At 40.7% G+C, this 26,762-nt stretch overlaps 1 protein-coding gene across 1 annotated transcript; it reads right to left on the bottom strand.

Moving 5' to 3' along the window:
• Positions 1–274: 274 nt before the first annotated feature.
• Positions 275–22,103, bottom strand: Rab14 (RAB14, member RAS oncogene family). The gene is made up of 8 exons (XM_051167054.1): positions 21,814–22,103; positions 12,665–12,723; positions 11,502–11,555; positions 10,474–10,651; positions 7,371–7,437; positions 3,980–4,067; positions 3,443–3,473; positions 275–2,534 (listed from the first exon to the last, which is right to left on the bottom strand). Exons 2-8 carry the CDS (start codon positions 12,714–12,716, stop codon positions 2,357–2,359), a joined length of 648 nt encoding a protein of 215 aa, XP_051023011.1. The 5' UTR covers positions 12,717–12,723; positions 21,814–22,103; the 3' UTR covers positions 275–2,356.
• Positions 22,104–26,762: the final 4,659 nt, after the last annotated feature.

The following is a 26,762-nucleotide window of genomic DNA, read 5'->3' as shown; positions in this document are numbered from 1 at the left end:
TTTGCCCAGTCTCTGGCACACAGATGCTGCAATGACAATCTGTTCCTCGATCTTTAAACGCCCAAATTTATTATACAGCAGTTACACACACAAATAGGATTTGGCCCCATGTATAGTAAAGAGAACACTACTAGCCACCAATATGCTGGCCTCAAAGATACCACTATACATGGATAACATGCCAGCTCAATTAGTAGTTTATGTGCTACACAGGCCTCACCATACACTAAGCACAATGCTGCAGTAAAAACACAATTCAAATATTAATCTGAAAAAAAGTCTTACAGTTCAAAAATAATGCAACTACGTTCGATTTAATCTAGATACAGGTACTTTATTTACAAATATTTAGATAATAGCATTTTGTTACATCAAATGAAGAATACAGCAATCTGAATAAATCCTTGTGTCACAGAAACAATGAAGACCCACTGTCACTAACTTTGAGAATTGGGTATTGCACCTAGACAAGCCGAAGGTCCTTACCGTGTGATTGCTACCTTATATCCTGATGGGCGATTTGTTATGTAAATATATACATACACCAGCAGGTCATGGTCCCTGGGTAAATCCCTTGTGATGCAACAGTGTAAGCAAATGGATCACTGTAAGTCTTTAACAGAATATACCAATCTACTCCAAGATTCCTTTAAGTTAGACAAGGACAAAAGGGTGAATCTACAAATAAACCGAATCCTATTTTCAGCACATTCCAGTTTTGGCTTTTATTTAACATTGACTATACAAAACTCTGGAACTACAATGTTTATAATCCAGAATGATGTACTTTTACATTAGTGTCTGGTAAAGAGGGATTTAAAATGTGTGTTTTAAACACAGCATTGAGCTGACAGCACTTTAAATAACGTGCTCGGGCTTACCTACGTGCACTTGCAATGACCTCTCGATTCCTAGCCACTTTAAACTCAACTGAGAACCAACCAAGAGAAGTGAAGAACTGAGCAAAGCAGATGCTGTCCAAAGATCCGTTTCTCTTGCAGGAAGGCGTTCTTTCTGTGGCCAGTGCAAAGTAGTAACTTACTTTATGTCAGTGTACACATTTAGAAACACTTTCCCTTTTACAAAACAATTTATGCAAACATGACATAAAATAGCCCCTTATACTATGAACACAGGGGAAAATATTAAATTATTTCACTGTAGTGTTTAAAATGCACAATTTAAAATCCCTTAACAGCAGACCTGTGGTTCTGGCTATCTGGTCCAGAAGCTGACCATTCCAAGATATAGGTATAAAAGCTTAAAATGTGCAATATTAAACCCAGCCTTCTTCCTTTTTCTATACAGTAAGGCAAGAATGCAGCCTATAACACAAAATGTTTACAAAAAGAAAAGCAGGTTAGCACATTGTTGATTACACAAAAACAGTTAAGAAAATCAGCAGGTAAGCCACGGTGCAAAGATGGAATAGAATCCGCTAGTGTTTCTGCTGATGCCAGGAGCTCTTTCCAGCATTATGTCTGTCCCCAAGCACTGCCAGCACCAAGGAGTGGAGCCAGTATTACTTGTTAACTGCAGTTGTGTCTATTTCCTTGTGTGAAATGGAAGAGAGTAACATGGTCACATATAGGTCACACTGTACAAACTGGTATTTTATACTGTTCCAATGCCAGTAATCAATTTATTTTCTTCATTAAAATAATATACACAGAAGGTATTGTTAGTTAGGTTCCTTCAAATTTTATACATATTTACTTTCTGCTAAAGAGAAAAAGACAAAATGGTGTAAAAATAAAGGGAAAAGATAAAGCTATTAAGCACAAGAAAAGATAAATGGGTATTTTTCCCTGTGCAAGGCTAAGACAAGCAAACCTCATCAAGACAAATGCCACCCTACAACAGGGAATGTATCCAACAAAAACAAAAGCAGTTGCAGACCCCTTTCCTCTACCATCAGAAGTCATTTCACAGCAATGAACTTACTGGCTACAACAGACATACTCAAACAGTTTAAAGATGGGAGAAAGGCTGAAGAGATCAAATTTAAACCGTACAGTGAGACAAAGCCTTGCCAAAGGGGAAGGTAAAAATCGAGTCCAGCATCAGTGCTCAGTTTAAATCATATACTGGTGACAAACCTATCACAAGGACAATCAAAGGGGGAAAGTCTAGATTCACCATGCAGGAGAGATTTATTACTCTACTTGCCTTTGATAACCTGATTACATCTAGTTGTTTAGCAGTTTAGTTTTGTTAAACTGTTTTTTACAAGAGTTGTTTTTTCTTTTTTTAATTAAACCCAGTAAGATGTACAGAAGACAGGGAGGCAGTAAAAAGTACTGCGTCCAACAGACAGAGGTGAAAGGTCAAATGAAGGGCCAGAGCAAAGAGGTCACTAGCAGCCACAGCCTTCTCTCTGGGGTTGGGGCTCACTGGTTAGCCGTCCTCCCTGTGGGGCTGAGGGTTTGTGTTGTACACCAGACTCGGCAGCATTCAGATCCAGGCTTCCATCCTGAATGTTCTGATAGATTTTCTTGGCAGCCTCAAGAAAAGCATCTTCTACATTCTCTCCCCTAAGAGACAATCAACAACTTTATTCACAAACCAAAGCTTTCTAGAAAAGAGAAAAGGGCATTTACACTGAACTTCTGCTAACCTGCCACGTCTTCCACTTAGCCACTGTCGTCTAATAAGAGATTACCAGAAGACTGAGCTAAAAGAACAATATGGAGAGGTTTTTGGTGGTGAGCACATAGCACAGTACTGAGCTGTTTCTAAACTCAGTTCGCATGTTTACACTGCAGTGCTATGTTAGCATGTTACATGACGACTGATAGCCACTTCTGAAATGAGAACAGGTTCTCCAAACAAGACTTCTCCAAATATACTGACAGGATTCCAGGCTTTAAACAGCCATGTGTAAACTGTTATTTTTATCACGTGGTGGTATTATAGTCATGCTTAGCCATGTTCACACCTCAGTTCTCTTGGGACTAGCAGCAGAGGTAAATAAAAACAAACAGGTTGGTCTACCCTTGCCTGGCGTGTCACACAACTATGGCTGGGAATGTTGGGATCAATGCCGGAACTCCAAGGATGATCAGGAACAGTTCACTGTGCCTCATTAGCCACGAGTATGTCCTTGACTCATTCTTTAAGGTGATCACAAGTGCTGTGTAAACATGTTGGCCAAGCTCAGGTCCAAGATACCAAACTCAACCTCGGTTGTGAAAGTCAAACACTTGTGAAATGTAAGCACAGATTCACTTATTAACCTGGGTTACCAATGGGTACAATGACGTACAGCCCTTTAAGTAACAGAACTTCACACTCTCTTACAACATGAACAGAAGCTCTGCTTAGCATGAGCACTGCACACAGCACAGCTCACATACATGTCTACAGACACCATCCATTTGCACAGTGCACAGCTCTACTCTGCATGTAACTGAAACATGATTTAAATTTTAGCCATACTTACGTTTTTGCACTTGCTTCAAGGAACAATAAGCCTAAAAATAAAATTCAGACTGTAATTAGGACACTGCAGGCTGTCAAGAGCACTCCAGTCTCATCTGAGTAAGGCTCCCACAGCTGTCAGCGCTACTACAGTGCTTATGCAGGAGCGTGGGTCAGGCAGGGCTGTACTTGTCATCCAGTACCTGCACCACTACTAACATGTACATAGAAACAAACACTATTTCCTCACTGAGATTTCTGAATAGAATTTAAAATAACAACAAAAGACGATATATCAAGTAACTTGCGTGGCTGGGCATGGTGGCGCACTCCTTTAATCCCAGCACTCGGGAAGCAGAGGCAGGCGGATCTTTGTGAGTTTGAGGCCAGCCTGGACTACAAAGCGAGTCCAGGATAGACAAGGCTACACAGAGAGACCCTGTCTCAAAAAAAAAAAAAAAAGAAAGAAAGAAAGAAAGAAAAGAAAAAAAGTAATCTGCATGATCTAAATCACCTTTCCTTTAAAACTCCCATAAGGAGTGTTAAGTCTTAAACCCACCGTTTTCTTCGGCAAACTGTTTGGCTTCTTCATAGGTAACATCTCTTTGTGCTTCCAAATCTGCTTTATTTCCTATGAGAATTATTACCTAATTTGTGAACAAAAGAAAAGACATCTTAGAGCAAAAACAATCATGGAAGCTCTCAAATACAAAAGTCCTGACAGGAAAAAAGCTGGCCCTAAGTACCCTGAACTACAGACCACAAAGGCAACAGTACTAAGAAGGACTCTGGCAACAAATTAGGCCAGGGACTGACAACCTGCTGTCAGGTTTGTGGTCCCCCCACAAGTTTTACTGAATATTATTTTTTTTTAAAAATGATTTATTTAATTATTTATTGTATATGAGCGCTTTATCTGCAGAAGAGGGCATCAGATCACATTATAGATGGTTGTGAGCCACCATGTGGTTGCTGGGAATTGAACTCAGGAGCTCTGAAGAGCAGGCGGCGTTCTAAACCACTGAGCCATCTCTCCAGCCCCGAATATTACTTTTATTGTTGTTACAAATCCCTTAAAATAGAAACACAAGCCATTCATTAGGGGAACATGGCCCACAAGCCAGTTTGTTTATACTGGGTCTAGGCCAAAGAATAAGCAAGCTTAATAAGAATGTCCTAAAATTAAGTAAATTGTACAGTAAATATGAACATTGCCTGGAGAAAGCTTGTGGCTTCCAGAGTTTTAAGATATTCTGGGACCCTGAGGAAGTTTAAAAACCACTAGTTTAATTCCTTCAGGGTAACAGTAATTACCTTCCCTTATATGCAAATAAGACAAAGAGTTAGCAAAGAGGACATTAGAATCCTAAGAGAATGCAAACTGTGACCAGAGCTAACACTGTCCTGACACTATCCCAGCAGAGGCGTAATCAATGTTCGTGTCTGTGGAAGAAGCTGGGAGACGGAGTAAATATGCAGTATGTCCAAATTCTAGGTCAGATACCACACCCGTGTTACCTACTATGGATGGAGTCACCTACACAAGTAAAACTATGTTAAAGACTAAAGGCAGCCTCGGGAAACAAAGGGTTTTTGGTTGTTATTTAAGGCACAAAAGGGGAGATATCAGCCTCTAGTCTACCTTTCTGGCCGTTCCAACCACATACAGATATGTTAGAAATTAATGATTTCAACAAAAAAGTGCTTCCCAACTTTTTTTCCACATAAAATCAGTAGTTGGCTCTTTCTTCCACTTTCAAATATTTGGGTCCAGTGAACAAATCAAGCATTTCCGTGCAAGTTAACTGGTACAACAAAAGATAATTCTTCAAAGAGCAAGATACCACTGAGAAGGGAAAATAGTGTTCATATACAGTCAATAGTCATTTGAACAATAGAACAATGACACTTAAAAAGTCAATTTTAAAAAAATCAAGCCTAGTATAGGACCATTATAAGGCATTCTAATCAAGAAGTACTGCCTTCTAGACTGGAGTGGGGCAGAGCATTCACCTAGTAGGCACGAGGCTCTGGCTTTAATCTGCAGAACTCCACTCTACCACCAGGCTCTTCAAAAACAAGTATTTTCTCTCTCCTACATACACACTGGGAATATCCAATCTTCATGCCTACCCACCTGAGAGGATGTAGTCTGCTAGCAACAGAAATGAGGACACTCTTTTTCCATAGGAACCAAAGGCAGTGTCACAGAAAACACAGTAACTTCAACTGGGCTTCAAGATACATTTTTAAATTTTTAGCAACTTACAGAGTCACTGTATACTCTCAAAACCAGAAAACTGATATTGGTACAATTATAGCCCTTAGATGTCAGATTTTCAAACTTTTGTTTGTGTGGCTGTGTCACAGTTACAGAATGTCACTGCAATCAGGACACAGAACTAGCACATCAACACAGATAAACTTCCATGCTGTTTCGTCACCCACCAGCCCCATCACTGACCAACCCCTGGCAACCAGTAATTAGTTCTCCATCTATCTACAGGGCTATTCATTTTGAAATATGTCGATGGAATCATATAATATGTAGAATTTTAAGACTTTAAGCTCATCAGACTTCTTAAGATTTGTCAGAGCTGAAGCCTTTATCACAGTTCCTTCTGTGTGGCTGAACAGTTCACCACAGTGTGGATGTGTGCACCAGACTGTTTGATATTCCCCTGTCTATGGCAGCTGGACTGCTTTTGGTTTTCAGTTATCACAAATAAAGCTGCTTTGAGTATTCATCCATAAGACTCTATGCACAGCAACAGTGAGTGCAATATGAATGGCAATGAAAGCTCTAGGCTTCACATTAGCACAGCAGGTCTCTTAGCACTCATGTGCATGTTTACTGGACCAGGCCTGCCAGGTGCAGGAGGAACAAAGCTAAATGAGATATAGCCCTGTCCTCACTGTTCTTGAAACACCCTCCATGGTACCCACTGACACCGCTGATGCCTATAAAGCTGGCTTCTCCAGAAAGCTCTTCTCACCCTACGCCCACTGTCAGTGTACCATTCACTGCACTTCTAATTCACCTTTCAGATGGTTGTGTGGCTTCTCTGTAAACCTGAGGCTTTCTCTCTGCAAGGCAATAACCCCTTGAGCACCAAAGACATGTATATCTTTGTGTGCTGTGAAAATTAGCATCGTGACTGTCCTTTAACATCTCAGTATCTTCTTAGTCTGGTTAAGAAGTTAATTACTTAAAGTATGCAACTTTTAGTTGACATTTTATTCAGATAATTACATACTCACATGCAATTGTAAAATAATAAAAATAAATAAGAGCCCTTGTACAGTTTTGTCCAGTTTCTTCCAATGGTAATATTTTACAAACTTAATTCAGATGCTTTTAAAACTATGATTCAGATTATAACAACTCTACTTGAGAGCATCACCTCATTCATAGCTTTTATTTTTTAAGATTTAAAAGAAAAATTCTGTCTGCATGTGTACCTGTACACCAGAAGAGGGCACCAGATCACATTATATATGATTATGAAACACTATGTGGTTGCTGGGAATTGAACTCAAGACCTCTGGAAGAACAGCCAGTTCTTTGAACTTCTGAGCTATCTCTCAAGCCCCAACTTTTATTTTTTTTTTAGACCCAAACATAACAAGTGTAATAAAATAGAAAACCTGGAAGCAGCCAAAACTAAAACTTTTCTTCAATCAGATTAAGAATAAAATAAAGATACCTGGGGCTAGGGATGTAGCTTTGTGCAGATCATCTATCTGTCTACCCATACATGAGACCTGGACCTCTAGCACCAAAGACAATGTGGGTAGACGGATGGATGGATGGGTGGGTGGGTGGGTGGGTGGGTAGGTGGGGGAATAGTCTTATTCATAGTACTCCAAAATGAAATCTCACCAGTACAAGGCGTGCCTGTTTGAGTTAGCTGATTTTAAATCTCTTAAAAAGTGAGGTGTTGACTTACAGTGTTTGGATTGGTGAGATTCCTTGCGTCTGTCAACCAGCTGCTTAAGTGGTTATATGTACTTCTTCTGCAAAAGTTAAAATTAAAATATGTTGATTCTACATACAATTGCCATTTGTACAGAACAAAGAAGAGAGCCAAGTGTGATGTGTAGCACACATGTAATCCCAACAATTCGAAGGCTGGGGTACGACACAAGAATCCTGGGTTGAGGCCATCATGGCCATAAGTGAATCCCTCGTACTATAGTGAGACCTTGCCTCAAAAACAAGCGAATAAACGTGTACACACACGCGCGCGCATGCGCGAATAAACGTGTGTGTACGTACACACACACACACACAGGCTTTAATCAAAAAATCTCAACTATATATATTTCTACTTTGACCAGATAGCTACTCCAAAGAACAGCTATAAATAAAACCAACATAATTCTCAAAAATCTAGCCAAACTTAGTTTTGTTCTTTGAAACAAGGTCTCACTCTGTAGTTCAAGCCATCTTCCCTCTCCTATGTAGCCAACTTTCTCTCAGCCTCCATGTCCTGGATTACAGGTGTGTGCCATCATTCCTGGCCACAAACCCATTATTTTTAAATAGCTCAATGTCCAACTATACTAATGATACCAGAAGTATCTAAAAGCATATACATAAACACACCAATATGCAAGCAAGGAACATAAAAGATTCAGAATCAAGATTTGCAATTTAGAGTAAAAAAACTAACATTCCTTGAATGTATCCAGATTTTCTAATCACAAAATGGAGAAAAATACCAAAATGTCTAGCTAATAATATACTCAAGGAAAAAAATGTTTCCATCTACCTTCAAATTATAATTTTTAGTCAGAAATAAAAGATATATATATATTAAATTAGAATAATTCATTTTTTCCCCCTAAATTCTTTTCCTTTCTTTTCTTGAGATAGTGTTTTCCAGGCTGGCTGCCAATTTGTGATTCTCCCGCCTTTACCTCCTAAATACTAGAATTATAGGCATGTGACACCATGTCCAAATTACTAATCTGGAGTGAGTTAATACACAGATTAAAAAACTATCTCCAAGAAAGGCATTTAAATATGTGCATCTAGAAATTCAAAACCTCAGCTACCAGAAAGAAAGCTTGTATCTTATGACTCTTATTTACTTGGAGGTTAAGTCATCTAGAGATTCAGACTGTGGCATCTTATACTTCATCTGAGTAAGTTTAAAACAATGTCATTTACGCTTGTCCAGATGTCCCTCACAAGACTAATAAATCCACACACAGACAAGATGGGCTCTGAGGTAAGATGGCTCTGCTTTCTACTGCCTGACTTCACGATACATTCACCAGGGTACTAACTGCATCCTGACTGTCTGGCAGAACAACTGACATGATAAATAAGCTTCACTGTCAATTTAGGAGAGTGCCTTGTAACAATTACAGTTAATGCCAAAAACAAAATGTATTATTAAAGCAGGAACTTTTAAGTTGCAAAATATCAAAGATCGATAGAAAAAAAATGGTGGGAAATAGTGTCACTACTCTACAACCAACCTATGACTATGAATTGTCAAAAGTCAGCTTTGAACCTAACACCCAAAGTACTTTTTAAGGTAAATTATGTTGACATACAACGATCATCACAATCCCTTTAAAAATACAATTTACTTTTAGTATCACTACTATCAAATTCTAGAACATTCACAAAACCCCAAAAGACAAATCAAGTGCCCAATAACTACCTATGCCTTTGTTTGTAATCCTTCTGCCTCATGCGTTTGCCTGTTCTAGATAAATACACAGAATTCCATGTGGCCTTTTACACTTACATATAGCATGTATCAGTCATCAGGCCATTGTGTGGATATGCCACCTGATGTGTATCCATTCCTTTAGCTGATGGACATTTCTGCTGTTTCCATATGAAGTGCTTTTGATCACTTGAATACACATAAATTTTACCACAGTATTACTATACTTAAAAGATATGTTTAAAAGCAAAATAAATTGCATTTTAAGCACACATCAAATTTAAATGTACTGGTAATGTACGGGATTTTTAATTACATTAAGTCTTCAGGAATGCAGTAATAATTGCAGATGAGGCAGTTCTTTTCAACAGCCAGGTTTACAGTCTCCCCATAAGACCATATATTGATCATGTTATCTGCCCAATACAGTGAATTAAGATTTGTTTTACTGTTGGCTAAAAACCAACTGAGGTTTTATGTACATAACTATAATCAGTCCCTATCAATACTCTAAAGCAGCATTTTCAAGTGTGTCAAAGTTAACAACGCTACACAACAAAGGCCTCCTTTACTGCGCATGTCTCAGGTTCCCTGACTCTTCAGGCAGCTTTGTCCCAGACAGAACCAATCTGCACCGGTCACCTGGTCTCTATCTCCTCAGGCGGGACTCTCCTTAGGGGTGCTTTTGGCTGATTCTCTGTATCATCATAAAAGCCAAAAATCGCTCAGGTCTAGTAAGTGAAAGTTTGCTACACACTCCAAAGCCAAACCTTTGTATTTCTGTTTTGTGACTTCGTGTCAAATGCTCTGAGTTTCCAGAAATAGCGATGATGTCATGAATTGGATCCTGATGCAGTGTTTTAAGTCACTTCAATTCACAGTAGAAAAAAATGAATTTAAGTAAAATATTATACATATACCACCTAAATGTAAAAAAAAAAAAAAAAAGAGCCTCTTTTTGTATAGCTGAGAACACAAGGTCTGTTTCAGTCTAGACAAAACTATTTCACTTCTTTCTCACTTGGTGGAGTGAAAGGGTGTCATTTTTAACACAGACTGAATACAGCAAGTCCTCAGCCCTGGCTTGCCTTCCTCAAGTGCAAGTTTCATATAAAGAAGCCTCTCTGCAAACAACTAGCACTGCTTCCCAGCCATGTCTGCTCTCCGGTCCCCATTATTTCACAGTCTTTCTTTAACCAACCTTCAGAGAAGATAATCAGCATTTATTTAAGTTTTTTCACAGCTTTAGAGTAGAAATCATAAAACCCAAATAAATTAATTTACAGTCATCCAATTATAAACTACAGAAGGCCTAAATAAATAAAAAAGAAACCATACTGCCCAAAGTAGTGGGACGCCATCTTACCTGGTGATGTCATACACCATGAGTGCACCCGCAGCTCCTCTATAGTAGCTCCGTGTAACAGCTCTGAACCGCTCCTGTCCTGCTGTATCCCAAATCTGCAGTTTGATTTTTTGGCCACTAACTTCAATTATTCTTGTACCAAATTCAACACCAATTGTGTGAGGACAATCAGCCATAACTGTTGGAGAAGAAAAAATATTCAAATTTCAGAAACCTTTTGTGGGAAGCAGCACAAACATGCCATAATCTCAATTAAATTTTGCTTATCAATTTGAAAACTACTAATTATAGGGAATAAATCTTACATACAGAAAAAATTTTTCTTAATACATTTGGGGGTGGGGAGCTGGAGAGACGCCACAGTGGTTAAGAACATTTACTGTCCTTCTAGAGGACCAGTGTGTAGTTCCCTGCACCACCTACATTGAACAACTCACAACTGCCTATAACTTCCAGCTCCAGGGGGATCCAACACCCTCTTCTGGCCTCTGTGGGTACTAACCCACATGCAGCACACATATACATACATACATACTTACTTACATACATACATACATACATACATACACACACACACACACACACACACACACACACACACACACACACACACTTAATCATGGAGCTAGATGTGGTGGCACACACCTTTAATCCCAGCACCTGGGGAAGCCAAGGCAGGTGGATCTCTGAGTTTGAGGCCAGGCTGGGAGGGAGGGAGGGAGAGAGGGACGGAGGGAGGGAGGAAAGGGGGAAAGGGGTAGGAGAGAGGGGAGGGGGTAGGAGAGAGGGAGGGAAGGAAGAAGGAAGAAAGAAGGAAGGAAGGAAGGAAAGAAAGAAAGAAAGAAAAAGAAAGAAAGAAAGAAAGAAAGAAAGAAAGAATCACAACACCTTAAAAAACCCAAGTATAAATATGGAAACAGGTTATAATCAAATGCATCATGTACACTGACAGTAACACTTTTTAAAGTGTAGAGAATGTGACAATAAAGTAACCTATTTATCTTTTACACCTTTCATATTGAACTTACATTTTTTTTCTGTAAATTGATGAAGCAAGCAAGATTTTCCTACTCCCATATCCCCTGTTTAAAAAAAAAAAAAAAAGAAAACGGTCAGGTGGCAATTATTTTCTCAACTTTTACTTATATTCGTATGCAAGGACTGCTGCACTCAGCATATCACACATGTCACAGTTTCTGACACCTGGAGCACTTTCTTCCTTTATAGTGAATCCAAAAGACAAACTGACCAACTGACCACTCCTAACTTTTAGTAGGATAGAATTTGGCTATAAATTATTATTTAGTAAACAGCCAACAAGTTCAACAGGGTTGTGACAGAAAAATTACTGTAATGGGATTTTTTTCTTTAATGTGAACTATTTCCAGGTGGGTACCCCAAGTGCATCTATAGGTCTATGCAAATGAAGTAACCCAAGAGCAAACACAAATAAATAACAAAGTATATTTGGAAGTTTGGCTCACTATGTCTCTTGTTTTACCTCTATATTACAATAAATGCCAACTTACAAAGTTACATAAGCTTGACACCAAAGCAAAAGACATGAGCTTTCTTTTATTTGGTTGGTTTGTTTTGTTTTCCATGCTGGAGATCAACCCAAACCCACAGGCAGGGCAGGCTTGAAAGAAGAGCTCTTCCACTGGTCTACAACCAGCATAGCATCTGGCCTTTCACCTGTTACTTATAACCACTCATGGAAAAGCATGTTAAGACAATGTGAGCAAAGTCTTAACACTTAAGAGGAAACACAACTATGCTATATACATGCACATGTGTATGCTATTCACACACACACACACACAGACCCCTGCCTCTGAGTCAGGGTTGTTCTCTATCAATTTTGTAGTTCAAAGGGACCTGAAAACTTATGACACTGGGATAGTGCAGCACTAACAGGAAATTAATTTCATCCCCAACACTAACAAGTTTACAAGTGACCCTGAAGAACAATCACCATCATTTCATTAGTGCCAAAAAACTAGCTAAATACCCAGGGCCATGACGCAAAAGGCATTATTATTTATCCTCATAAAAAAGCTTTAGTTCTGAAGTCAAAAGACCATGTACTTCGGTAACAGTACGTTTAGCTACTGGTATATAAATGTTTCATGTGTTAACTTTCTTTGGAGGACACACGTTAAATACAAGCATACAAGTTAAATAAACTTACCAATAATAATATACTTAAAGATGTAAGAGTAGTTGTATGGTGCAGTTGCCATGGTGGCACTAAAAACAAAGAAAACTATGTTACTTCAGAAAAAAATTCTCAAATTACCTAAACCAATTACTGCTACTCTTTCAAAAGACAGATACACTGCAAACATCCATTCATAAATGTCTTTTACATATAGCATACATATTAAGAAAGCACAATGACTACACAAATTTTTGTTCTAAGTCAGTAAAATTTCCAAATTGATCACAAATTCCCTCTTCAATGAATGTTACTTTAATATTCTTGTGTGATACACAAAAATATAAAAATTTTTAAAATGTTTCAAAAAGCTCCAAAGTTTTGCTTTAGAAAATATCCAAAACTGCTATTCTGAAAATCTTTCAAAGAAGAAAATCTTTATAAATTTAAGTCAAACATCATTAAATAGTTCCTTCTCTTTGAGGTCCTTTTCCTTATAAGCTGATCAAGTAAGTTATGGTATCAAAAGCAATCACTAATATAAACACGAAATAAATTCATCTTCTAGTTTAAATCAATACTTAGCAAAGAATCTAAAGAAGAAATAAGCATGTAATCCAAATCAAATTGATGTCAAAGTTAAACTGAATCACACAAAATTGTTCCTATAGATTAAAAAAAAAAAAAAAGAACAATTATTATTGAGAATTTCAAATAGCTCAACTTAATACAGTATTTAATTTTTAAAAACATATTGAGTGCATTCTGTGTACCATTCTAGGAGTTGAGAGAAAATGGTATAAAGCTATACTCACACTTAGGAAAATCAAAAACTTACATATTAAGATATTTCCAAAGATCATAGCCTACTCCTTAGTCATCAGGTAGACTTAACCTAAAAAATTCTAATTTCTCTCCTTTGTAACAACAACTTTTAATCTCACGGGCACAATGGCATGACTTGTTAGTCCCAGCTCACATTCAGGAGACTGAAGGATTGTTTTTGAATCCACGATTTTGAGGTCAGCTTGGACAATAAAAAGACCTATGTATCAACAAGAAAAATCTTCCCAAATAATCCACATGCCTTAACGTGTCTAACACCGTGTTAGGTTTTAAAGAAAAACATTCTAATCCTGATAACAACATCTAATGAATTTAATTTTCACCTAAGAAAAGACAAAAATCACACATACCAGAGACTAATTAATTGTTCCAAACGTTTGCTTTCTAGTTTTGTTTGTTGTGTGTTTGTTAAAGATTTATTTATTACTTATACAGTGTTCTGACGACATGTATGCCTGTAGGCCAGAAGAGGGCACCAGATCACATTATAGATGGTCATGAGCCACCATGTGGGTGCTGGGAATTGAACTCAGGACCTTTAGAAGGGCAGCCAGTGCTCTTATCCTCTGAGTCATCTCTCCAGCCTCACTTTCTAGTATTTTAATGAATATTCTGTGATAAGTTTGCTATATTTCAAATAAATTTTCAACAAAATAAAATTGAACCTATAGGAAGAATTTCTGCAATAAGTGAATAATCAAGGAAAAAGAAATCCTTAAATACAGAAAATTCAAGAGCACCTCACAGAATTACATAATCATCTTACTTTGATGTACAAACAATACCCAGCGTAAGTCCATGCCTTGCTCTCAATACCCCCAGCATGTTGTGACAAATTTCTAATCAGTCCTCCACATCACAGAAAACTCCCTTAACCAGTTCTTTGAGGAGGAGTTTTTCTAGTTAGATCAGCTGGGATGCTAAACACTGTAACTCTTACCTCTTTTCTGGATACTACTGGGACTGAAACTTTAAAATGAATTTAGCCTTAAACTAGGGAGTGGAGTGGCACAGCACCTTTAATCCCTGTGGAGGCAGGAAGATCTGCATTCAAGGCCAGCCTCGTCTACAGAAAGAGTTGCAGGACAGCCAGGGCTACACAGAGAAAACCCTGTCTCAAAAAACCAGAAACCAGACAAAAAAACAAAAAATCTTGGCCTAAAAAAAAAACAAAAAACAAAAACAAAAAAAACTTGGCCTCAAGTTTAAACTTGATCTAAATTATTTACCAGATCTTTGAACCAGCTACTGATTTACAAGGGGTGGGAGAAACCCTCAAATGAACTATTTTCAAGATTATTAACTTGTTAACATGTTTTAATTTTTCTGTATGGAAACAGTACATTCTTTTCCTCTAATTAGGTTTTTTTGGGGGGTTGGTTTGGTTTTTTTGAGACAGGATTTCTCTGTGTACCCTTGACTGTTCTGGATTTGCTTTGTGGACCAGGCTGGCCTCGAACACTGTCTCCAGAGTGCTGGGATTAAAGGCGTGTGCCATTGCCCCTGGTTCCTTCTAATTACTAATTCATAAAACACCTTTCCAAAGTAATCATAGTTTCTCGCTGATTAAAATTTTGTGTACATACTTTGCTTCCTTCTATTTTATTATGTTAAATCCCAACACCTGATGGATCTCTGTGATCTACAGAGTCCAGGACAGCCAGAGCTAATTTATGTCATAAATTAAACAAATAAATATAGATGGATGGATAGATGAATAAAGAAACAAGTAAATAAGTAAAATTACAGGGCATGTGGTGTACCTTAGTGTTGAACGCATGTTTAGCATACCAAGGCCCTGGCTTCAAGCCCCAGCATACAACACTTAAGAATTAGGGCCTTTAAACAGTCCTAAAGTAAACAAACTTGAAGAGTTCAAGGAACAATCATGAAATTATAATTCAATTCTAGTTGAGCTAATTTGTGTACATGCTAGTTGTCACAATTAGCATTCTCTAAATGTCAACTGAAATGATGAATTTTCTTAAATAATAAGCATTAATAATATAGTAGTTTTCCAAATAAAATCAAGATTTCAGGATGAACACTGACGCTTTGTTTTTACTTCATCACAATTTTTCTGTTTAATCTTTTACAATTACAAATAAAAAACAAAAACAAATAAGCTAGGTGCAAGCCTGTAATCCCAGCACTCGGGGAGGCAGAAGCAGGTGGATATCTGTGAGTTTGAAGCCAGCCTGGTCTACAAAGCCAGTACAGGACAGCCAAGGCTACACAGAGAAACCCTGTCTCAAAAAAAACAAAACAATAAAAAAAAAACCAAATAAACAAAAAACCCCACCAAATTTATTCATCTCTGTAGACAAAAGCAGAAAACACCTTTCTTATTCAAAAATAAGAAACTGGTAAATTTTAAATAATCCCATAGTTTGTTTATTCAGTCAAAGTTACATGTTTACAGTGGAGTTATATGCAAGAGACTTTTTAAAACTATGCTCACCATTGCGTGAAAAAAAGGCTTTCTCAACCTCACTTCTTGAACATAAAGCATGCCACTGATAAAGTGAACAAAATATTTTTGCCTAGCTTTGGAAAGAGAGAAAAAAATATTCTTCTGTTATTTAAGGGCAAGTTTGTTTTAAAAGCGCAAAGGTCAAAGAAAGGAGGGGAGTAAGGGATGTGAGCAGGAAATGTTGGTTAGTTCATGTTGAAAGCACAAGTCCACTCAACACTGTAATTTCCAGTGATTAAAAAGAACTTTGGCAGGCCAGGCGTAGTGGTTCACACCTCCCAGCACTAGCAGAGGAAGGTGGATCTCTGAGTTCGAGGACAGCTTGATTTACAAAGTGAGGACAGGCAGGGCCAAACAGAGAAAACAGGAGGGGGTCTGGGTGGTTGCCACATTCTATAACTTACGTGATTAAAATGATTACCCCCCCCCCTTTGTTTTGTGAAACAGGGTCTCATTATATCACCCAGGCTTGCCTGGGACTCTCTACATCATCCATTTATAATACTCCTGCCTTTGTCTTTTGAGTCTGTGACTACAGGAAGTGACACCCTTTGTTTCACCTTTTTTTAAAATAAAAATTAGTTGGATAAAGTTGGCTTAAGATCTCCTTCAATGCCTTAAGACTTTTTAAAAGAAAAACAAAGAGATTGCTACACTTACAACAAGCACCATTAAATATACAATGAAAAGTTTGCAAACTTGTAACACAATTGCTAAGATTTCCATTTACAGGCACTTAATAAGTACCAGGCAATACTTCATCTTTACTGCTGTCCTTTAAGATAGCTACCAGGTTCCTCATTTCAGAAATAAGGAAATGATCTCAGGAGGAAAGCAGTATGTCTAGCTCAGGCAGTTTGGACAAGTCTATACTGTATCCAGCACTGTTAACAACAAAAATTTCCTTTTAAAGATCAGCACAACCCTGCCACCTCCAGGTGATGGAAGCATGATGCTTTAAGGCCAACCTTCACTCCTTTGCTTCTAATATAACACTCTGAATAAGAAATATTAAACAGTTACATTGGAAGTGTACATAGATTTAAGAAACTACAACTACAGATAACTAGTAATATTGATTTATTATTATTTATCCACTGTAACAATAAGAAGTAACATTTGAGAATAAATCATACAACGATCTGTGTTATTTTTCCCTATACTAATTATTAATTCCCACAATTCTGTAAGGCTATTATTATTTTCATGCAAAAACTGAAGAGGAGATTTGGAGCCATTCACTGTTTTGGCCAAGGTTCAGTTAGTAAATGGCAGGCCTGGAACCTGAGCTCATGTGCCTCACCTAAGGAGTCATGGCGCTCTCTACTTAACTAACTGTTGAAGATGTGCAAAGGTGGACACATACCTGTCCTTGGGTATCAAAAGAAACCTTCACAAAACGACTCATAAGCACTAATAATTGTTGCACTATGTAATCAAGTGGCCAGTTTTAAAATATTAAGCATCTTTAATGTTGCTTTAACAAAGGATTTTTCAACTTTATCTCAATATGAAACATACCTGTGTTATGGATGTGTGTGTGTATAAGCTTTATTTAAATATGGAATATACCCATGCATAAAACATACAACATCTTCTTTTCACTTAATGGACATATTCCTGAGTCAATATAGCTACTAAACATGTGTTACATGCTAATTGTGCCAAACTAAATCAGATCCCTTCTTGAATAAGATTATATAAATGAGTTTTTTAAAATTTATTTCTTGAGTATCAACATTTTGCCTGCATGAATAGTATGTGCACCACCCGCATGTCTGTGAGCACAGAGTTGTCAAGCAAGGTATCAGATCCTTTTAAAACTAAAGTTATGGATGGTTGTGAGCCACCATGTGGGTGCTAAGAATCAAACCTGGTGCATTTGCAAGAGCAGCGGGTGCTTTTATCCACTGAGCCATCTATCCAGCCCCAAATTACTAGTTCTAAAGATGCTGGTACAGACCTCTGAGTAAAAATAAGCACCCAATAACAATGGGCATTTTCTTAGGCTTTTATTTTAACTCCTATGTGCTTACTTATTATATGTTTATACTTTGTTTGTTCATGTTTATATTATAACTCCTTATGTGTTTGTGTTTGTATGTAGTCTATTCCTCAGATCACTATACAATCCTTACAAAGCTAATTCAAGAGCAAAAGGAAAGTAACCCACTAAAAACTCCTGGTAATCAATCTACAGTCTCAATTTTAGTTTTAGGGTTTAGTGTTAGGTATAGCAAATAAACACTGGAGACATGACTAATTTTGTGATTAAACACCAACAACATGAAAACACCCTGTACCTACTAAGCACAAGCCACTTTAATAGGTTTTAACAGTGATCAAAAAAGGGAGTAACATTGTCTCTGCCTTCATGGATCTCAAGAATGGACATATTATTGCTTAGAGGTCCCCAAAGTGGAATGCCATTCTACTTGTTAGTCAGGTGGACATAAAATTGCCAGTTAATCTCTATTAATCAATCTAATCAAAATGGTGAATTTCTTTTCCATATAGTAGTACAGCCTCGGAAAATCTGTCCGTTTCTTAGACCAACTTTTCACAAGTTTAAGTTACACTTTTGTGTAAATTAATGTAAATGAATTTTTAAAAATACAGGCTTGCTTAACAACGACCAAAGAGGGGGCTGGAGAGATGGCTCAGAGGTTAAGAGCACTGTCTGCTCTTCAAAAGGTCCTGAGTTCAATTCCCAGCAACCACACAGTGGCTCACAACCATCTATAATGAGATCTGATGCCCTTCTTCTGGCTGGCAGTTGTACATGCAGCCAGAGCACTATATACATAACAAATTAATTAATTAATTAATTTTAAAAACCACATATTAAAAAAAAGTCCAAAGAGAAAGAGAAAACCTCTTCCACTTATGATAGTATGCTATGAATAAGAAAGTAATCCCAATTCTTCCCTAAAACCCAAAACCCAGTGAGGCCTGCACTTGAAAGGAGTAATAAGAGTTAAGTGATGAGATGTCTGAGAGACAGATGTGTATGGGAGGAGCAATGTATACACAGAGCAAGACCGCTCACTGCAGACACTCACTGGTGGGCAATGCTCATTATACTGATGCTAAGTATACTGCTTTATTTTACAAACTTTAAAAAGTTTGAAATATCATATCTCTTAATACTAATATTTGTAGTTTGTCTCCTGACACAGCTTTTTAAATACCTATTTGTTTTGTGTGTATGGTGTGCACATGTGAGCATACATGTGGATGTCAGAAAATAACCAACAGGAATCCATTCTCTCCACCCACAAGGTGGGCTCCAGAATTCAACTCATGTTCTCAAGCTAAGCAGCAAGAAAGCTTTACCTGCTGAACCATCTTGCCAGCCCTGCACTAACATTTTTAATGACATAAACATCTCAATAGCTGTAATTTTAATATTTTATCTTAGATGTCTTGCTAAGAGTATGGAAATATAATACCTATAAAAATTGGCTGCAAGAAATTTTCAAGCTCTGCCCTGCTCTGATCTACCCAATGGACAGGACATTCTCCACAGTTATGTGGAGAGTGAGGACTGACTTTGACATGAACTCTGCTGCCCCATATTTTACTACTTCCCCTTGGTGGGGAGGCCTGGTGGCACTCAAAGAAAGAATAAGCAGGCTACCAAGATGAGACTTTATACCCTAGGACCATATAGTGGGGGAGGAGGTCCCCCTCAGTCATAGACCTAGGGGAGAGGAATAGGGTGAAAGCAGGAGGGCGGAATGGGAGGATACAAGTGATGGGATAACAATTGAGTTGTAATCTGAATAAATTAATAAGAAAAAAGAAAAAATTTTCAAGCTCTGTTGCAAAGTTAAAATTTAAAAATATAAAATTTGACATGAAAAATAGAAAGATTTAAAAAAAAATAGCCTTAATTCCAATGAATTTTCAATAGCTATGAGAATCTAAGGTTTTTAAATTTTTACAATAACCCCTCTTACCAAATGCCTAATATAAACTAGTTACTTTATAAACAATCTCTAACTGTAAAAACTCATTTTACAAGCTGGGCCACGCCTTTAATCCAGCACTCCCGAGGCAGAGGCAGGTGGATTGATGCGAGTTCAAGGCCAGCCAGGTCTACAAAGTAAGTCCAGGACAGCCAAGGCTACACAGAGAAACTCTGTCTCGAAAAAACCAAACCAAAACAAATCATTTCACAAATAAGGAACCAGAAGTGATATACTGACGGTTATACACTACTAACTGGGCAGGTAATATTAAGCCCACGGTCTGCTTTCACAGCATTCACTCAACAGATATTAAACCCACTATATGTCTAGCAAACTTACAGGCAACTTCATGTCAAACCTGATACTAAGAGCTTTCCTTCCATTCTATTTAATCCATGAAATAACTCTGAAATGCAGGCATAATTTATAAGGACACTGACACTGCTTCTGGTAGGTTAGCAAACTTGGTTAGGGTCAATTAAGTAACTAGGAAGTGGCAGTACTGTTTGGGGGATGTTACTTGGTCATGCATGAAGGCATGTAGGTTAAGGTTCTTAAGTCTGGTACTGCCACTTCCTAGTTACACAGAATCCCCGAGACAAACTGCTGAAAGGAAAGGAGAAGAGGGAGCTGGACTATTACTGGGTCAAATTTGTCCTTGTTGATCACATTTACATAAACGGTAACTGAAATAACATGCCATGACCAGTAAACTTTCCAAGAGTTTCTAACACGTGCCTGTGCAGCCAGCCACCAACAAAGAACACAGCTTTCTTCACAAATAAAGAAGAAACCCTACCACCACCTCTCCTCCAATGAGCATCTGCTGACATGATAGATTTTGGTCGTATCTGTTATCACCCAGTGCACACTGAGAAAAAACGGAATTGAGTTGCCACTACTCTGAAACCGTCACGTCTTGCATGTCTCAACCCTCGTTGGAAGGTAGCGTAGTACAAACTGACCAGCGAGTGCAGGGAGAAGCCAGTTTGTGTGTGCCATCATTACTCAGCTACATGACAACTTCTGGCCTCAGTCCGTCCCCCACCCTTTATTTAAATGTTAAAAAAAAAAAAAAAAAAAAAAAATGCGGAAAACTCTGAAAAGGCACCAGAAGAAGCAAGGTTATGTGTGAAGACACCTCAACCCGTGCCTGGCACACAGTGTAGTTTTAGCATTCCCAGTCCACCTTCTCTTCTCAAATTCTCGAGATGCCCAAACTTTTCCCTTTCGTTATTTCCAGATGCCCTGTGGGTTGTAAACCGTGCAGGCTGGCCAGGGACTTCACGGGGACTTACAGAAGCTCCCGGAACAGTCCGTGCCCCGTCCCACAGACCCAATCCTCGGCCGAGGCTGCCTACAAGGACACGGGCGAGACGCCGAAACGCTGCCCTGTTTTGTTTTGGTTTTTTGTTTTGTTTTCTTTTTTTGTAAGATGAGGCCCGTGGGGTGGGACTGCCGCGGCTGGGGGGCTCGTGGGTGGCAGGACGGCGCGACACGCGTGGGGGTGGGGGGGGGGGGACACACTGCGGGGGTGGTCTGCAGCTGCGGGCAAAGGCGGCGAGCCCCGGGGCCTGCGGAGGCCGCGGCTGGGTCCCGCAGGCCGGACAGATGAGACGAGGGGAACACACCCTTCCCGCACGCACCTCGGAGCGGGGGCTGCGGGCAGGGGCAGCGCGAGACGGCCGGGGCGGCTCGAGGGACAGCTCGCCCCGCAGAGTCCTGTCTGGCCGGCGCCCTCCCGCCGACCCCCTCGGGCTGGCCGCGGCGGCCTGCGGGGCCTGCCCGGGACGCCGCCCGCCTCCCTCCAGGCTCGCCTCCGCCCCCCTTTGGAAGGGCCCGGGCAGGGAGGCCGGCGCCGGGCGGCCCCTGCGGAAGGCCTTGGTTACCTGGGGGGTTGCTGGTGGCTGGGCAGCTTTCCGGACGGGAGGGGGGACGTCAGGACGAGGAAGCGGAGTGCGGACGCGGCGGGAGAGCGGCCGGGAAACGTCGGCCGAGGCCCCAGCAGGAAGGCGGGCTGGCCCGAGTTTGCACACGCTCCGGCGGCAGTGGCTGGGGTGGCGGCAGTTGCTGGGGTGGCGGCGGCGGCTGCTGGCTCCTGCGGCTCCCTCAGGATCTTCCTCGGGCTGGTCCAAGATGGCGGCGCTCCCTGCACAGGGTTTCCTGTCACCCTCGCAATGGGCCGGACCACAAAAGAAGGGGGGAGGATGCGCGCGCAGCCGGCAGAGCCCGGAAGAGGGTGGCGAAGACCGACCTGACGGCCACGCCCCTTCCTCGGTTCGCCCCTCCGGAGTAGACCCGCCTCCTCCTTGGCCCGCCCCACACAGGCCCACACGCCTGAAGGGGGCGGGGAGAGCTGTCTGCGCAAGCGCGGTCGTGTGTCCGCGTCTCCCGGCGAAGTTACTGCGCAGGTTTGCACGCTGTTTTTTAAGGCTTGGCAGTGTCCAGAATTGTCGCCTTTGGAGACTTTAAGTATTTTTAAGACCCGTAACTGCTTCTCCCTGGGAAGCCTCTGTATACCGGTCTCAGGGACATACACGTATTTACTGCATTTACTCAACATTTACCGACCAGTCGGGGACTAGCGGGAACAAGGCTGGCCAACACCCAGAGACACTTCTCGTACTGTCAGAGGCGAAACGGTGGCTCACATTGGCCAACCCACTTGTATAATCATGTAGTTAGGAGGTGCCGTTTCTGCCTTGTGTTTCAGACTTGTCTAGCCTAACCTTGCTTTACGGACACCTGCAACAGGGAGAGGGAAACATTTTTATTGTTTGGCCACCGCTCCCACCTTCCCAAGAAGTCTTGGTGAAAGCAACAGTTCTACTTTCTTGATCTTAAGTCTTTTTGCCTTGTAGAACCTGGGTGTGGTTTTATTTATTTTGCATTTACGTTTAATTTATATTTTACAATTAACATTGCCACAAGGATGGATATGTTAATAACGTATAGCAAGGCATTTTTCTCAGCGTAGAAGTTGATTTTTTTTTTCCTGACTTTTTTTTTGGAGGAGGGAATTGGGGGGCAGGGCTCAATCCCTGTTAGGGTCCAGAACAGTGCTGAAGAAAAGACCCCAGACTCAAATAGTATGCAGACAACAAAGAGCGTTTATTCTGCAGGATCCAATGTTGGGGTCACCATTCAAACATGATGTCGGACCACTCCCACCCCGAGTTTGTAGGCTCATTTTAAAGGCTTTTACGGGAATTCCTAAGGGGAGGGAGGGGGCTTAGGTAATCATTAGGCTAGAGAGCTGAGGCCGACTGGGTAAACATGGGCAGGGCGACCCTGGCCAGGTCATGAGTACATCACAAGGCAGAAGAGTTCCAGACCGGCGGGATATCTTTCTTAACCAATTATACCAGCAGTAAGAAGCCATCTTTAATTAACCTTATCTTTCTCTGGCCTGGTGGCTAGGCCATTTCTGGTTGGCTGCCCACTCTTGGCAGCATTTCCAGTGACTGCTGAACTGACCTCCGAAGAATGGAGGCCCAGGCCTGCTCTGAACTAACAGAAACTGAAGCTTGTTGCTAGACTTATTTAACCAGGCCTCTCAGTCTCACTATGTAGCTCTGGCTTCCCTGGAACTCACTAGATGGATCAGACTGGCCTTGAACTTGCAGAGATCTGCCAGCCTTTGCATGTGCTGAGATTAAAGGCATGTGCCACCACACCCAGGGTTTCCTCCAATGATTTTGTGTGCCTCTGAAGGTACTGTGGACTATAACCCCTGTGTCTACCATGCCTAATCGATAAAATGGCTCTGTCCAGAATCCCCAAAGAAAAGTTGAAGTTTATAGCATTTAAAGCCTTCCATTGTAGAATGGTTCTGCCGCAGGAAAGAGATCTCGTTGGAAAAATACATAGCAGCTTGCAAATCTGTTGCTTTAAAAAGGACTTTGGCCAGGTGCCCGCCTTTAATAGCAACACTTGAGAGGCAGAGACAGGCAGATCTCTGAGTTTGAAGCCAGCCTGGTCAACAGAGTGAGTTCTGGGACAACCAGGGCTTCACAGAGAAACCCTGTCTAGAAAAACCAAACAAACAAAAAGACATTGATAGAAACCTCATTTTTGCACACATTATTTGATCTCTCAAGTTCTTGGTCTCTTCTCCAAAGGAAGGACGTAATATCTAATTCCCATGGGTCTTTGCTAAAGTTATATGGACAATATATAAAAAATGCCTGGTGTGTTATACATTGGGAACAGTTATTATATGGTATGCATAAGATGCTGCTGACATCTCTTCCAGCCCTGGAGGTCAATGCTTTAATTCATTCTGGTGGTTTAAGTAAGAATGGCCCCCATAGGTTCATATAGGACATATATAAGGCAGAAATCGGTACCAGGGACTGGGGTATCACCGTGACAAGCCAGACCATTCATTCTGTCTGATAGAGGGATATGGAAGACTTTGGGACTTTGGACTAGAAAAGTGGTTGGACATTTTAAGTGGGACTTAATGGGCCATCCTGGCAGGAGAATGGAAGACAGTGCTGAGGGCAGTTTGACCTGTGAGGACCAGCTCAAGAAGTTTCAGAGAAGAATATTAGTAAGTGGCCTAGAGACCATTTTTGTGATATTTTGGTGAAGATTGTGGCCATTTTCTGCCTTTGTCCTAAATATTTGCTGGAGGGAAAATTGAAGAGTTAATGGACTAATGGCCGTGGCAGAGGAGACTTTAAAGATAGCGTAGTACTGAGTGTGCCACCTGGTTACTAGCGGTCACTCTTAAGCAGATCTACAATGGAAAGAAGTAAGACAAGGAGAAACGCAGAGTGTACAGTTTGCGGAGAAAAGGAGCACCAGGAAGGGTAATGGAGCCGAGAGCTAAGTCCAGTGCTCAAGGAGATAAAGTTTGAAAACAAGCCAGATGCCAAATGGAATAAAGGGAATGGTGGCCCCAGGGCAAGAGCCCACCCCGGGCCACCACGTGAAAGGAATTAAAGAAAAGCTTTAGCAGTGAAAAGCCATCAACAACAGAAAGCTGATGTAGACGTGTTGATGCTTGTTTTTAAACTCTATTTTATTTGGGGTATTGATGCCTCTACCTCCCTTCCACCAACCCCTTAACCCTGGGTAGGAGAAAGAATGTTAGTGGGGAGAGGGGGTGCAGACCCCTTTACCTCTCCCAGCTATTTAGGGCCAATGGGGTTCTTTCCGGGCAATACCAGTCTTCATCAACAGCAATCGCAGCATGCAGTCTCCTCTGACCCACCGCGTTGAAGTGATTCTCTCCCTCTCCTCTGCTGTTTATGGTCCTCAGAGTTCTAGGCCACGCCCCTGTCATGAGACAGGCAGGCCCTTACCAGCTGGCAAAGACCATGCCCCCTCCCCCACAAGAAAATTACCAGCTGTGGACAAACTAAAATCTCACACTTGGTATTAAAACAAAAACATATTTATATAACATAACTGTGTTTACAAAGAAACCAAAACTTCCAGCCAGGTGTGGTGGCGCACGCCTGTAATCCCAGCACTCGGGAGGCAGAGGCAGGCAGATTGCTGTGAGTTCGAGCCAGCCTGGTCTACAAAGCAAATCCAAGGGCTGTTACACACAGAAACCCTGTCTTCGAAAAAAGTAAAAAATAAAGAAAAGAAAAGAAAAAGAAAGAAACCAAAACTTCCATTACACAGATGTAACTGAACAAAGGGGCCATGTTCCAGCCCAAGCAAGCAGCAGAACTTGGCAGCTTCAGCCACATGGTTCTGGCTTTAGAGTCAAGGATACAAGAAATAGGTTGTGGAATCTCTCTTTTCAGCTAGGAAAGCCACTGGAGCCAGGCCTGTGTTGGGGTGTCCCAGTGTGGAGGCCCACAGAGGCCATTGTGTGAAGCTCTGAAGTGAAGCCTGGATTGCCTTGCAGACACCAAGACACTTACACGGCAGAGTCGTGGACTACTGCTAAGGAGAGCAGCATACCAGGTGTGGACCAAGCCTGAAAAAGAGAAGTGTGTTGCCGTCAGCAAGCCAGAGGAGTTGGAGGTCTGAAGAGCACTTTGACATCAGACACGGAGATGCAGAACTGGGAGCTTGTCCTGACAATTTTCAGTCTTGCTTTGGTCCATTTTTTTTTTTTCACTCTGCTCCTTTTTCTCCTTTCTGGAATGGTAATGTATATTCTGTGCCATTGTATGTTGGAAGTATGTAACCTGCTTTTTTAATTTTGATTTTACAGGATGTTACAGTTAAGAGATTGACATGAGTCCCATGAGAGACTTTGGAGTTTTTTCTTTTTTCTTTTCCAAGACAAGGTTTCTTTGTGTCAACCTGGCTGTCCCGGACTCACTTTGTAGACCAGGCTGGCCTCAAACTCACAATGATCTGCCTGCCTCTGCCTCCCGAGTGCTGGGATTTAAGGGTTGAGCCGCCACACCTGGCTCGACTTTGGACTTTTTTTTTTTTTTTTTTTTGGTTTTTCGAGACAGGGTTTTCTCTGTGTAGCCTTGGCCATCCTGGACTCACTTTGTAGACCAGGCTGGCTTTGAACTCACAGCGATCCGCCTGCCTCTGCCTCCCGAGTGCTGGGATTAAAGGCGTGCGCCACCACGCCCGGCTCGACTTTGGACTTTTAAACAGTATTGAGACTGTCATAGACTATGGTGACTTTGAAATTGGACTGAATACATTTTTTTGCAGTATGATATGTGGTGGTTTGAATAAGAGCAGCCCCCATGGACTCCTATATTTGAATGCTTAATCACCAGGGAGAGGCACTATCTGAAAGGATTAGAAGGATTAAGAGTTGTGGCCTTGTCGGAATAGATTTGGCCTTGTGGAAGGAGTGTGTCACTGAGAGTGAACTTTGGGGTTTCAAAACCCATGCCAATTCCCC

The sequence above is a fragment of the Acomys russatus genome, chromosome 24, assembly GCF_903995435.1.
Source record: "Acomys russatus chromosome 24, mAcoRus1.1, whole genome shotgun sequence".
NCBI lineage: Eukaryota > Metazoa > Chordata > Mammalia > Rodentia > Muridae > Acomys > Acomys russatus.
Note: the sequence above shows the minus strand (reverse complement) of the source record. Positions and strands in the feature narration are given on the sequence as shown.